Below are 15,569 nucleotides of genomic sequence, written 5' to 3' on the forward strand. Positions count from 1 at the left end.
GGAAGCACACATCTGTGCATTTCATTTTTGCGGTTTCAAATGGTTTTTAATGATACTTTTTTGAAGTTAAAACCTGAGATGTAGGTATGTGTACCTAACTCTAGTGGTCCTAGTAAAGATATCAACCCAAATTAATTAGTATTTTTTTTTCTTTTTAATCCTTTGACTACAAGCGGGACGTATTTGTCCCAAAAACAAATCCAAATGCTAAATTTGCATTACTTTTGACCTATTTTGTTCATTTCCACAGAAAGCTGAGGTTATTTTTTAAATTCGTAGTCAAAGGGTTGAAGGACATTTTGACTTACAATGAACACAAATCAATAATTTTTTTTAAAGCAGTTTAGACTCAGGTTTGAAGAGGGCATGAAAAAAAAAAATGTATTTTTAGAATTACTTATTTTCAACATAAGAACATGGCGAAAAAAGAACGCCAGCGACATTGACATTATGCGCATTCAGAAATAATTTGCGGATCGGCAAAAAAATAAATAAATAGGAGGAAATAATTCGAGGATTAGCCAAAACTAAATAAATGGGAGAAATAATTTGCGGTTCGACAAAAATAAATAAATTAGAGAAGTAATGTGGGGAATTGGCAAAACCAAAATAAATGAGACAAATAATTCGAGGACGGCCAAAAAACAAATACCGTAAACAGAAGTGATGATTTGTGAACGCGCAAATACCATATAAATGTATAAATGGGAGAAATAATTCACAGATCTGCTGAGAGTTAAGACAGAAATAAAAACTAGCGTGGAGACGGTATAATATTCACATGAATCTAAAATAATGTAACGCCTACATGAATTGGCCGAATGTTTAGCGGACCAACCGGTCTGCAGACCAGCTTTTGAAGAACGCAGTATATTAATACTTGCGTGATTTGGACACGAATGGGAAGAGCGGTAAAAAAATGAATCGATCACAAATGTTTGAAAGTTGCAGCATTGCTATTTATCATTCACAGAAAATTCATAGTTTTCTTCCGAACTGGAAAAAAAATTATTGGCAATCATTTTTATAGGCATTTAAAGTTCTTAAATAGAGAGGTTCAAAGGCCATCTTCTTCTATCATCACTATTTTGAGTTTTATTTTGAGATGATAGTAGAGGGACGAAGTTGTTAAAATAATACTTCTCTACACTGAAGTGCTATGTCTATGACATCAAGGGGACTTCAAGAGACCGTTGACAAGTAAAAGTCAGTCTGGGTAACTCAGGAAGCGAAAAATCATTCAAACATGAAGCGAATGGCAAGAAAAACCGGAAAAGCAGGATACAATCCAGTGCAAAATTTCTAGATACCCTGAACAAATTATAGCCGTAACTTCAGAAAACTCAAGGAGAAATGACTATTTTCTAACGGCAAAATTATTTCACCAACAAACTCCAAAGTATTAAAAACAATGGCCCTTTACACATCAGCAAAAAGATAAATCGCAAAACTCACCTCCGCTGGTGGCTTGCCAGCATGTGATTCACACGTCAACTCGACAGTCATACCAGCAGTAGTCTTCAAGTAGTCATCTTGAACTATTTTCGGTGGATCCGGGGGAACTACAACGAATTAAGGAAAAGAAAAATTTACCAAAAATATAAAATTTCTCGATAGAAAATTCAAAAAATATTTTTTAAAAATGAACTATATGATCAAGAATATCGATCGATTTGATAAGCACAAGGTAGAGAATATCAGATTCTCTCTCTCCCCATCGTGGGGGGGAAAAAATCAAAAGAAAATGCAAATAAACTCGTACATAGCATGTAAAAAAATTATGTATGCAAATGAAATACATAAACGAATACAGGACGGTCCGTAAGTTAAAATAACGCTAACCAGTAAATCAAAGTTAATAGGAACAGTGGGGGGAAGAAAAAAAAATGCAGTTAAAAAGCAGTGTTTACCGAATACTTAATGAGAAAAATTAATTCGCCAAACAATGAGGAGAAAGAAAAAAATTTTTCATTTCATTATTAGCTTCCCGAAAGCTTATTTGCACTCGTTTCGCTATTAAAAACCCATTAGGCATTTTTTTTTCATTATATGTATATATTCTTCTTTGGATTTTAGCAAATTGATGCGAAGAAAGAAAATGAAGAAATTCGGTGAAAAACTATTAGATAAAAGAAAAAAATTAATGTTGCTCTACTGACAGCATATCATTAATGTGGTAAAAATATATATATGAAAATTGATTTTTTTCCCCCTTCCTTTCTTATCCTTTTCGAAGTACGAACTAATAATAATTCTGTGCATTAAGGCGTTAATTAATCAAAAGTTTTGTAATTAAAACGGAATAACTTCGAATATATTGATATTAATATGACACTGCGAAGCTTTTTTTGGTTGCTGTTTTATTATTATTTTATATTTTTTTTTGTTCCTGTTATTCTACTGTCGTTACTTGCGCGACTATTATTATTACTATTATCAGTTATCAGAAGATGGTTTGATGTTGTTGTTGTTTGTTGCAAGCATTGAAAAATTATTGATTTTCTGCTCTGAAATATGAAATCGATAATTTTTACATTTTTTTATAGTTATTTTTTGTCATTGTAATATAATTTTTTTTTTGGATTGTATGTGTTTGTTTGCTGATAATATACTTTTGTTGTTTTATTGAAGATTTTTTTTTCTCATTTCAATGAAGTCTTCGTAAATGAAAGATTCTGAACGTTGTTTTACGAGTGATGTTGGTATTTTTACAGTTCCTTTTTTATCAATTGATATGTAATTGCATTTGAACAACCACTTTGGTCATCAACGGACACAATTGAAAACTTTTTCTCATCATCTAAAGCATCTGAACACAGATGTATCGGAACTTTTTGTATATCATCTGATATTCAGTCGATTCCCATATAACGAATAACGTAATAGCGAAAATCTCGTTTTAATGAAAACATTTCTAATCCCCCCAGATAAGTTTACGTAGAAGTGATGTAAAAATCTGGAATTCCTTTATAAAGAAATTTTGTTACGAAGCGATTTCTCTGGTCTCTTGGAGTTCGTTATAACGGCACGCATTTGAGTGTCTCAGCTTCTTATCTGATGCATTTAAACATATGGCTTATCACTTGACAAACCCGAGTATTTGGCTTATCATCTGACCCATTCGAGTATTTGGCTTATCATCTGACTCACTCGAGTATTTGACTCATCAGCAGACTCACCTGAGCAGCTTTTCTTATCATCTAACGCATTTGAACATCTTTATTTCTATATCTCATATATAGCTTATATATAGCTCATATAAATGCTTTGTATAGCAACCGATGTATTGATGCGTTTTGTTGTATCATCCCATACACTTGAACATTTTGCTTCTCATCTGATGCATTTGAATATCTATGTTTATCAATTCAACGGACTTATCACTTGACAATGAATAGGATGAACCATGAGATATTAATAAACCGTCAATCGGCTGCTTCGACAAGGGGGAAACCACTCTCGCTAATCCGGCACATATAAGACCACGGTGTGCCGGATTATTGAAATCGCCGGATTACTGGAAGTCAATTAAAAAAGTCCATTTAATCAATAAAAACACTTCTGTGCATAGACAAACAGTGACTTGTTTTCCTCTTCCATGCTCGCAGTACATTCGTTTAAAAAACGCCGGATTCCTGGATGGGCTGGATTAACGCACTGCCAGATTATCGAGTCTGCTGTATATGCATTTATATTGGGTTGCTTTATTTTGGTTATATATTTGATGATATATTTTTATAGGCATCTTTATTCAGCCACTTGATTGGGCATTTGCCTGTTCGAGTATTTGTATTTGTATCTGTTGAACATCCATGCTTATGATCTGACGCATTCGAATATCTATGCTTGTCGTTTGATGCATTTGAATATCTACGCTTATTACCAGACGCATTTGAATATCTATGCTTATGACGCATTTCAGTATCATCATCATTTCAGCTCATCATCTGATACATTTCAACGTTTTGTATATCAGTCATATTTTGATCAGTGATTTTATGATATCGAACGTCTCTCTCTTTTATCTCATCATTTGGCTCGATTAATGGATTACGCTTTTCATCTGAAATAGTTATTGAATTTATTACTGTGGTACGGCACATGTAAACTTTGCTTATCATCTGATGCACCGTATTTTGTGGAATAAAACGTCGAAGCACATTTAAATTCATGAATATTAAATTTAGGAATTCGCGGTGAAGGCATGCATTTTAATTTCTGGATTTAAGGTAATATCTCAAAAGAATACCTTAAATTCTGAAGATCAATATTTCATCGATATAATATATCGGCCTTTCTGAATTGTGATTCAGGAGTGTAGACTCGATACTATATGTTGATTTAAATTTAATATCCCGTTACAATTATTTAATTGTATAAATGAAGAAACTCGAATGCTTAACCTCAAAAGCATTTCTAAATATTTTCACATCACTTCAACGCATGCGTTCATGCCTTTAATTACAGGAACACGGCAGTTGAAAACTCGCCTTCAACTTCACTTACAGAAATGTAAGTCAATTCACAACAAAAATGATGTCTAAAAAAATATGAAGCAAAGCAACGGAAATTCATTCAATATAAAAAAAAAAACTTCCAACTTCATTTAAATAAAATTTTTCCCCTATTAGATAATAAAAAAAAAAATCTAATCATTCTTCTTTATTCAATTTAAAACTTATATTTATTTACTTATCGAATATATTATCGGTGAGTGTAAGATATCTCATGAAATGGAACCCATATTTCAAAGAGAAAATGCAAGTTACACTACTTCCAATTACTTCTTCATGAACAGATATCGTTTCGCAGAGTTCACATCCCTTTTCTGATCATAAGTAAGCGTTAGTTAAAAAAAAAAGAGAAGAAATCGGCAAATTCGTATTACAAACGACTGTTCCTGTTCAAAATGAATAAAATCCAAGATTAATTGGTTGGTTAAAAAAAAGAAAAGAAAAGGGACAAGAAATCGTAAGTAAAGGAGGAAGAAAAAAAAAAAAAGAGAAAGGAATTAAAATATTCTCAAGAGGTAGAAAACCGCAAGCAATCAAGGTATTCTTGGATTCATCTTTTTCCTCCTTATACGGTTTTTTTATTTTTATTTTCTCCTTTTTAGGGAAAATGAACGTCGATTAGAAGTTGTTGGAAGAAGGAATGAGGATTGATAATGACTTGAAAAGAGTGAGAGAGAGAGAGAGAGAGAGAGAATAAGGAGAAGAGAAAAGAAATTGCCAGGGAAATTAAGGAGAAGAAGGGATCGAAGAGAGAGAGGAAAAACTATGGAAAAACTCGAGAACGATTGACTGTAGTAAGACGGTGATGGGGGCTCGGTATAATGGTCACAAGAGCAGAAGAAAATTCTCAAAGAAGAAGCATAGAAATCTTCTCCCGTTGATTGATGAATTTTAAACTATTTGTCGCCCTCCCCTCTCTGACGCTGATATATATATATAGAAAAAAAATAAATCAAGAAGAAGAAAGAAATTATTTCGTTTCCATTAACTACAGTACGCCATCATGAACATTAAGTGCACAAGAAATAGCGTCAAAAGGTCTTTCTTTCAATAGAAGGGTAAAGTTTGTAGGGTGGTGATGATGAGAAAATGCTATTTTAAGGAAACAAAAAATTTACTAGAGTGGACAATGTCTTCGGCAGGAGGATGAACCAACAATAGATACCCAATATAGTTACACGTGGAACTCGATTGTTTTTCATGTGTTAACAACATTCTTTTTTTTTTTGTGTACATATCCGTAACTAATCAGTAGGGATACATAATATTCGAATGTACGAAATAACTGTGATAAAATTGGCTATTTTTGATGAAAATGAATCCCAAAATTTGATTTTTACCACTTTTCCGTAAAATCCTGATGGTTCCCACTTTTTGAAACAAATAATAGGTGGTAGTTTTGCATTTGATTTCTAGAACTTTCAACTAAGTACGCTACTTTAATACTAGACCCAGTAATAAAAATTATAAAAAACAAAACAAAACGTGTAACGAATGCAAAAACATTTTGAGCATGAATGCAAAATTTATTGATTTAAATTTTTTTTTGCGAATGAATGCAAAATTTTTTGATTTTAAAAATATTTTTACAGCTGAATGAAACAGACGAAAGTTTCGAGTTGAATATCTTCCGGCGAATGAATGCAAAAGTCTTAACTTTGAATAAATACGAAATTTCTGGTTTGGAAAATTGGTTTTCTTTGCGAAAAAACTTTACGTATTTCTACTAATGAGCAATGTTAAACATGTCCGTGCCATGCATATGGACATTTGTTTGTTTTACGGGATAGCAAAGATCGAAGGTTGCGCTGCTTTCAATTTCATACGGTTCTGAAATGTTTCTATTTGAATTTACAAAAATTTTCAGAAATTCAATTTTTTTCTTAGTTTACTTTGAAGTTTGTGTTTTGAATTTTTTTGATAGATTTATCAACATGAGTTCCCATTTTATCCATCACATTATGAAAAATAGAATAAGAAGAAAATGATATATTTATATATATGAATAAATATACAAATGTATTGATATAATAATAAATAACTACAATTTAAATTATTTGACAGGTCATTTTAGTTATAATTCAAAAAAAATGTTTTCCAATCAATTGGTTAGTAGATAACAACTTTTCGAACCTGGAACTTTCTACTGTCGGTTAAATTATTCATTTTTACGTTCATATTTTTCCACCATATTATCCTTTTGACTTTAATTGAGAAAGTTCAAATAGAGTTAATGAAAAAAAAGCACTTCATTAGTTAAGTCTCCAAAATATTGCTTAGTAATTAATTTTATCGAATTCTATTCTGGTGGAAAGTTTAACGGGTGAAATCTTTTCTCCTTGACTATTGATGAGCATAATTTTCATACTTGTATCTTAATCGTGTTTCTGAATTTATAAGCATCTGTAATATTAGTATTTATTGTTTAAAACTGAATATTCAAAATTGAAGAAGAAAAAAAAAATTCTGCGAACGATCGTAAGGTGCATTTTATGTATAACTTTTACCCAATAGATAAGTACATCGTAAATAGTTTGCATATGAAAACAGACTTAGGGAAAAGTTTGTCTATAATATTCATTCCCTCTTCCGCATGAGCGGATTTATTTTCCAAAGCTCTTTAAAATCACAGCAAGGAATGAATTTTTATTATTTTCCGATCTTTTCTTTCCCTAAAAATTTTCAAGCTTTAATTCGAATATCTTTAGGGAAAAAGATTCCTTAAGAAAGCTAGAAAACTGCGATAACATTAACAAGCACATGGAGGGGATTATTGCATTTTTCTTAATTAGGTGTTTAGAAGTGGGAAACCAAAAAGAAGAGAGGAAGAAAAAGTGTTTAAAATTCAGCTGGAATTTTTGCAAAACCGCCGGCTGAGTAGGTGAGATTATGAAAAATTTTATTAGTGATTACGTTCTAGTTCTCCGTTTTTTCATTATAAAATAAGAAAAAAAAAAAAAGGAAATAAAAAACAACAACTAAATTCTTCTTTATTTTGAAATAACTAATGAAATGAGAAGGAAAAAAAAGGTGCATTTTAAAGAGTTCTTTAAAAAAAATTCTTTTTCCCTGTATAATATATTCAGAACTGTTTATTTTTTATGCATAATCCATTTTTTTTAACGTAAATTAACCGAAGCAAAGCTTTTGAAAAAAAAAAATCGTGTGATTATCCTTTTTTATTAAGCGTTTAAATATTATTTAGAGTAGCGTCTGTTTTTGAATTATAACGGTGAGATATGTTAGAACTAATTGAAATTTTTAATAACTTTCAAGTCAAATTATATGCTTGTTTTTTTTGAATTTCTGTAATACTACACATGAACGATAAAATTTTGTTACTTGGTAGTTTTCGGTTACTAATGAATATTTTTTTTCATTCATTGTTAATACTTTGTTTCAATAGAGTTTGCGTTAGTATGGAATTATTTGTTCGGATTTCATTGAATTTGAATCATATGAATAGTGAATCTGCAGTGTAAACCGCCCACCGATGGACGCCCTTGATATCAAAAATTGTGCCTGCTAACGAGCTGATGCGTAGCCAAATACATTGAAGCCTTATCCAAGTGATTTAGAAAAGTGTCCGGTAATGGGAGGAGCCCTCTAACGTGGAGTGCCTGTTATCTGAGTGTCCACTGAAAGATATTTTAATTCATTTATGATATTTCTTGTTGAAGGGAAAGGAAACAAAAATATATGGCATTTCGAATGATAATCATTGGATATTTGTTTATACGTTATATCATCGTACGGTATTTCAATCAATATAATTAGTTTAAAAGCTTTTCACGAACAGAATTCGGACTTCATAAGCATTTCAAGGAAAGAGACTCTGCGAATATTAATCTTGAGACGAACCTCGGAAAGAAAATTTTTGTAGTCTCTATACCAGAGTTCGAAACACCCCCCCTCCCCACACCCCACCATGAATAAAGTTTGGGTTGGGATCCATAGAAAGAGCCCTTGGCTGTAGGGGAGTTTGTACAACTCATCTAGAACCCTCTGCGAATCAAGTTTAAGTCATGACCCAGAACTCAAGAATGCCCGGATGTTAGTGAATTTGAACGACCTATCTCGGAAACCCCTGCGACAGAAATTTGGATCAAAACAATGTTACCCTGGTTAAGAACCATAGGTTAAAACCCCTGGTGTAGAGCATGCTGTATTTTCAGGTGCTGCCATCTGCCTGCTAAATGAATACAGCACAGTCTTGATAACCCGAAGTAAGCGGGACCGAGACCACCTCGGAATAATGAAAACTTGGATTATTCGAAAAGTAATAGAAAATGAATTTTTAAGTGGTGGGGGGGGGGGGGGGGTCGGCTACTCTCTTACCTTTTTGTACTTAATTTATTGAACAACTGCTATGATTCATGGCTTCCTTACAAGACAAGGGCTCGAGGGTCTGAAAGTCTAATCTGAATGTTTTTTTCTGTTTGTTAACTATAAATTTGCTACAAATGCACCCATGAAAAGTTCTGACCCGAAAGACCCCCTTCAGCCGTTGTTAAGAACTCCCTAAGACTGAATGAATGAACGCGAGAACTTTGCCACTGGACTTATCCCGTTGCCGAGATCTCTTCCAGCCCAGCTTCGTGGCAGAGTCTGGAACTCCCTAAGACTGAAATTACTCGTATTTTGTAAGAAAACACAGAAAAAATGGAAGAAAAACTCGTCATTGACGGAAAAAAAAGAGGTTCCAAGAAAGGAATTTCCAACGTCGGATTATCCGGAACTTCGAGTTATCAAGACGTAGAGTGGACTATGGCCCACTATAAGTGAGCAACTGACATATATTGATGATTGTTTTTCTGAATATACATTAGTTTAAATGTAAGATCTGTTAGTTGCAGTGTGGAGATTGTTTTTTTTTCAATCGTAGACTGGCTTGAATGAAGCACAGATAAACGATACAGGAACGGGACTATAGAAGAGAGAGAGAGAGAGAAATTTAATTATATATACATTTTCCTTGCAAAATTCCCAAAGCCAATGATAGAAAAATCAGATAAACAACGGCTAAGGTATGAAACAATAACACGCAGATACGGGTTTAATAATAACAACAAATGATTATAAAATGATTTTTCTCTACGAAAAATAAAGGACGAGAAGAACAATAATCCATTCTCCCCCCCCCCCGCTAGATTTTAGAAAAGCTTATATATATACACACATATATGCATCAGCCATTTGTTATTTAAACGTCTTTTTATCGCTTAATTTAGAGCATTAATTAATGTTACAAATTATTCTTTCACACAAATTCTGTTGTTACTGAAGTATAATTAAACCAAGAATAATCTGTGGTGGTGGAGGGGGGGGGGGAAGGAGAGTAGTAAGTGGAACTTGTGAAGCGGGAGAATCTAGAAATGGGCCATTGCTATGGTTATGAGAGAAAAGAGGATGTAGGCGGTAGGGTGCATTGCACCAATGTATGGTGCGTGGAAATATGGTGATGGTAACAAAAGAAGTGCAGCAGCGAAAGCCTATTCCAGGAGCGGTTTTAGAGAGGGGCGGGGGAAGTGGTGGAGGCCTAAGTCTGGAAAATCGGGAGCTATATCGCTCGCTAGCGACAATAAGAACGAAGTATTAATAAGGAGGAACGACGCCTTTGTGATGGAGAACAATGGCTCGTGTTTTGGGAAGCCCCCTCTTCTCCCTGTAGCACCCATTGCTTCCACTCTTTAACCAGTACATTCAACCCCTTCCCTGTTCCATTCCCGTCTTTGGATCACCATTTCCCTAGCACACCACTGGATTATAGCAACCACTCTCTCTCCTAACACCCTCATCTCTGTATATATCTTTCCACACCACCCCACGAACGCATGGATTTATACGTGTGGAAAGTCTTTCCGGTGGTAGAACGGGTGTGTGCGTGCGCGCCGGAAATGACTGGACGAGATCGGGCGATGAATCATAAAGTGGATGAAATATCGCCAGTATAAAGCCTGTAATAACGCAGAAAAAAAATAACCCCCGTCGCCAAAATTGGCCGATGTTTTTTTTTTCTTTCCTTTACCGCACTTGCCTTTTGTCCCTCGAAGAATGTGGGGGTACTCGGGGCAAAAGAGGGAGAGAGAGAGAGATAGGCAGCCATTGGAACTTGAATTTATATCAAAGGGGGTATTATACATATTGTAACATATTTTTTGAATATGTACTTTAAATGGAGAGGTATGAGAAAAAGATATTAATTTATGTGTGGCTTCAGAGGGCGTGAGGCTGAAGATTGTGCTGATAATGGTGCAAGCGTCTCTTAGAAGTGTACAAGCGTCTCTCAAGACTGATTAAGTGTAGAGTTCTGTATGCGCCTCTTTCAGTTAAAACCATGACGTAACAGTGCTGTATAAGGCTCAAGGGCCCAAGAAGAAGAAGGAAAAAGCCTAAGGAGAACGAAAATCTCGAGAACTGGAGGGGGGGACATTCAAAAATAACAAAAAAAAAGGAGAGAGAGGAGTGTCTGGAAAACGGTCATCGAGGGGGATCGTCATCTCCGGTGTACGCTATTTTCTAATTTTTATTTAAGTTTGCTTTAATGAGTGCTCGCTATTCGGAGAACCTAAGGTCACTACACAAGGGTCCTTAACCTTTATCAGCCACGACCCAAAATCAACAACAGATCAGCTTCGCGACCCACGAGACTGTTTGTTTTTCTAAATTAGTGAAACCAGTGACGCGATAAGTGCGTCACTGGTTATAGCAGGACTGTAAGTGGATTTGTACGACCCACTAGAAAGACTTTGTGTCGGGTTTGGGTCATGACCTACACCTCAAAAATCTCTTTTCGAGGTGGGAATGCGATCCGATCGCCCCGTAAAGAAGTCTCGCCACAGAGAGCAACAGGACTACAACGGTACAATATTTAGGCATCATTGTAGGTACTACACTCATAGTGCGAAAAATAGATGGCGGCACTATAATAAGCATTACATAAAAACAAGCTTCGCGGTAGGTTCATTACACGAACACATACATTCTAACATGGACCAATTCGTCAAAGGTTCCAAAGGGGAACGTGGATGAGGTGCATGTGTGGTTAAGTAGTAGTTGCGCTAAGTGGGCTTGTACGACCCATCTCGAAAGAACCTGCGACTCCAGTTTGGGTCGCCAGCCATAGCTCAAGAATCTCTATCTTAATGCATGGGCCCAGCCGGGCTTTGGATGATATAGGATCTAGAACTTGACTTTTATCTTAACCAAAAGTCCGAAAATTTGGAATCATGGTCTTCGAGAGCATTTATGTGAGTTTGTAGGATGGCTTCTCAAGCTAGATAGAAGGGTCCCAGAACATATATTGGCACGGGGGGGGGGGGGGCATGATGATGTTGAGGCAGCCCAGCAAAAACTAACCCCCTCTCCCCTGAATTGAAAAACGAGGAACAAGAAAATGAAATATGAATGGCTCATGTTTATTCAGATGACCAAAATATAAAGCAGAGAACCCCTTATTGTTTTACCTACCACCATTAAGAAAAACTTTTTTGTATCCCGTCTTCAAGCGCCTTCGTATAGCTACCTATACCCAAAAGCCTGGGTTCTTAACCTTTTGTGTTCCACGGGACATTTATGCCAATGAGATAAAGACCACGGGCCCATTTACAAAATAATAGTCAGCATCTAGCAATGTTTAAAAAATTAGTTAACGGTGTTCTCATCCAAGCTCGCGGTCATCTTGAAATATCTCCAAAGGTCCCAAAGGTCCCTGGATGAGTCCCCTGCTTTATAGATCATTTCATAATCACTTAATAGTGTGTTATCGCCCGCAAATATCGTGATAGAATGCTAAAATTCGTCGCTTTTAAGAATTAAGAACTCTTTCTCTCACGATTTTCCTAAAATTTTAGGGTTGCCAGATTCCAAAAATTGAAATACGGGACACGTTTTCTTTGGTGGGTAAAACTCACACCCTCAAAAAGTTGATGGTGGCACCTAATCGTGCCCTTGAGTGGGCAGAATTTTTCGAACATTGTTTGCTTCTGTTTGCAACAGACGGTGCCACTATGATAACTTGACTTTTAATTCTTATGCAGTGATTTTTGAAACAAGACACTCTTTTTGTGCTTCTGATAAATACCAGTAATTACATAATCATCTCGGAGCCAACGAAGGCGAACCTTGGTCGGCAATAACAGATATTTGCGTGAAACCTTGTTGATGACCTCTTCAAAAATTTAAAATAAGGAATAAATTCCTTTTCTATAGTCGCCCCGAAAAAACCTCTTGAGACAATGAGACATTAATTTTAAACACACCCCGTATATACGAGACGTTTGGCAACCGTATTAAAATGTGAACTGTGATCATTTTTTTTTGAGCTATTTGGCAGTGAGAAGACACCGCTAAAATATTCATTTTCCTAAGTACAGTATACTACGAACAATATGAAAAAGGTATTTATAGAAAATCTTGTCGCCATTTGAAGAATTGGTCGCCACTGACTCAGTTGCAGAGAGTGAGCGCAGGTGTGGCGTAAAGATAAGGTACACGGGCAGCCCTAGTCATTTTTAGATCGCCACTGGAACTTCCTCCACTTATCCACACATTCTCGCCATATATGTAATAGGTTATAAGTATTTCATAAGCCACTTTTTCTTCTTCCCCCCATCGCCCAATAGGGGTGTGCGGTGGCATCCATATCTATTCTTTTTATTTTTTGCGGGCAAGTTCCCAAAGCGGATTTAGTGGGCAGAAAATTGCCCGGTGAGGTCGTACTAGCATGAACACATTACATCTTCTATAGAAATTTCATCCCTCTCCACCTTGGAAATGGACCGGTCATTTTTCATTCCGCTCGCTCGCCACCCTCACCTCTATTCGCACTTACTGAAAGAAAAGACCCCCCCCCTCCTCCTCCCCCCCCGTGCTTGAAACAGAAAATTTTTCATTTGAGCTCAGCAAATACGAAACCTCATCTTGTAACAGCATTAATTCAATGTAGATTGAAAGAAAAGAAAATTATGGGAATGACTCTCTGATTTATAAAGAATGATTTCGAATGTGGAAATTGTAAATGGCTCCAACAAATATCTAACACGTAAAAGCTTCTTGCAATACCAGAATTTTCGAACATTCGAACAAAACAGAATCAATTACATGTTATCAGCGGTAAATGTGCATGTAATCATTGGTAAGAAATGATAAATTTCAAAATAAACTGTATTCCAGGGATCTTCAAACGCATGGTCTGCAGGCCAAAAATACCTCAGTGAAGAAACGTATTCCAGAATTGGTGGAAGAAGTTATATTTCAGAACAGAAATAATTTTGGAATTGACAAAAATAATTTAATAATTAATAAGAAATAATTTTAGAATTAATGGGAAATAATTTTAGATTTAATGAAAAAAAAAATTTTAGATTTAATGAAAAAAAAAATTTTAGATTTAATGAAAAAAAAAATTTTAGATTTAATGAAAAAAAAAATTTTAGATTTGGTAAGAGAAATAATTTCATAATTATTGAAAGAAATAGTTTCATAATTATTGAAATAAATTATTTCAGCATTAATGATACAAATGATTTTCTAAACAATGAACAAGTTATTTCATAATCGAACTTTAAATTTAATTAATTAATTGAATGAAACAATTTCGGCATTAATGAAAATTTATATTTGATTGAAAAATAATTGCAGAATAAATGCAATTCTTTAATAATGTTGGGCCTCCTGCTTCATTCGGAGCCCTGAGATCCATTGGGGCCCACCCTTTAAGTCACCACTGCGTGAATTTAGAAACCACATTTCTGTGCCCTCGGGCATCATACATTTTTTTTCTCCTACAATGTCTGGAGGGTTGAAGACCCTGCTGTATATTTCATATATTAAATGTTTTTGTAGAGGAATCGATGTTTTAATGACTATTTATAGATGATTAATGTAATTAAGCTGGTATCTATCTAAAATAAATCTACCCGCTTTATTTTAAACTGTTGATCTTACTCTGTTCCCATCACACATCTGAAACACCCCCCCCCTCCCCCATCTCAACTTAATATTCTCCCACTTACCTCCTGTAGATATATCGCTCGCCTATCATTACTTTTCAAAATTATCCACAGCTATTTTAACATTGACACTAACCGCATTCTAATCAAATCTTCACATTTTTCCAATAGACTCGATCACTCCCAAAAATCGAAACCTTTTGTTTGCATCCACAGATTGCTCCAAATTTAGTTTTTCCCCCGTTACAATTATTGATTTGAACAACCTTCCATCAAATTCTGTAGACTATTTCAATCTGATTTTGTATGTAGCATCAATTGCCTATATGTCAAATCCCATTACCGCACCCTCTTGTATAGGCTTCGGCCAAACCATATTGTATAATAATTTCTTTTGTATGTAATTATTATTGAAAACTAAATTTTTGTGTTCCGATTAATCAAGTGATTACATGTAGTGAAATTAATCGGCTCCGTCAGTTTTGTAATTATTGAAATTTCAAGAAATACAAATTCAAAACCTAAATTTTGCAAATCGATGTGATTTACTTGACAAAACAGGTATCAGGAATTTTAAATATGTCCCTACAGAATTTTAAAAGAGGCTCATGCTTTAAAAAAATAAATTGAAAAAGTCGTGAAGCATCTTCAGATAATAAAGACATTTTATTTTGATGTTCTCAATTTTTTTTAAATTATTTCTTAATTTATATTTTCCTTAGAGGGCACCGGCCCCTTCTGCCTCTTTCTGTGTACTCCTCTGGATATTGATTCTATGTTTGCTGTGAACGTTTTTTTTTTGTTGTTGAAAATATTCGATTGAAAATTGGATTAAGTAGTCGACTAATGCACTAAAACTTTCAGATTTAAATTGAAAAGTCATAGCTGTGGACTTACCGAAAACTGTGAACGCAGCATTCCGAGACCGGATACCGCTGACCCCGTCCGCTGCACTAACTTGGCACTGAAACATGGAATCGTCATCCAGTGTGACTTTCAATATTTGTAGCGAATAATCACCTGCAGGGTTGGAAATGTTATAGATAAGAACGTAGAAAAAATTATCATTTCCACATCACACCAGCATATAAAAAAAATAACA

The 15,569-nt window shown here is 34.8% G+C and overlaps 1 protein-coding gene across 3 annotated transcripts in view; it reads right to left on the reverse strand.

Annotated features, from left to right (window-relative positions):
* The window catches only part of LOC149076042 (irregular chiasm C-roughest protein-like), a 532,693-nt gene that overhangs the window by 47,691 nt on the left and 469,433 nt on the right, over positions 1–15,569 (reverse strand). For all 3 annotated transcript variants that reach the window (XM_089243566.1, XM_089243567.1, XM_089243568.1), the window contains 2 exons: positions 15,365–15,487; positions 1,456–1,562 (listed from right to left, as the gene is read on the reverse strand). In XM_089243566.1, coding sequence (XP_089099692.1) covers positions 1,456–1,562; positions 15,365–15,487 — 230 coding nt within the window. The remainder of the gene's footprint in view (positions 1–1,455; positions 1,563–15,364; positions 15,488–15,569) is intronic.

Source organism: Pholcus phalangioides, unplaced genomic scaffold, assembly GCF_987345545.1.
Source record: "Pholcus phalangioides strain wild (caught in Gottingen) unplaced genomic scaffold, Ppha-v1.0 ptg000015l_1, whole genome shotgun sequence".
In the NCBI taxonomy this organism is placed as follows: domain Eukaryota; kingdom Metazoa; phylum Arthropoda; class Arachnida; order Araneae; family Pholcidae; genus Pholcus; species Pholcus phalangioides.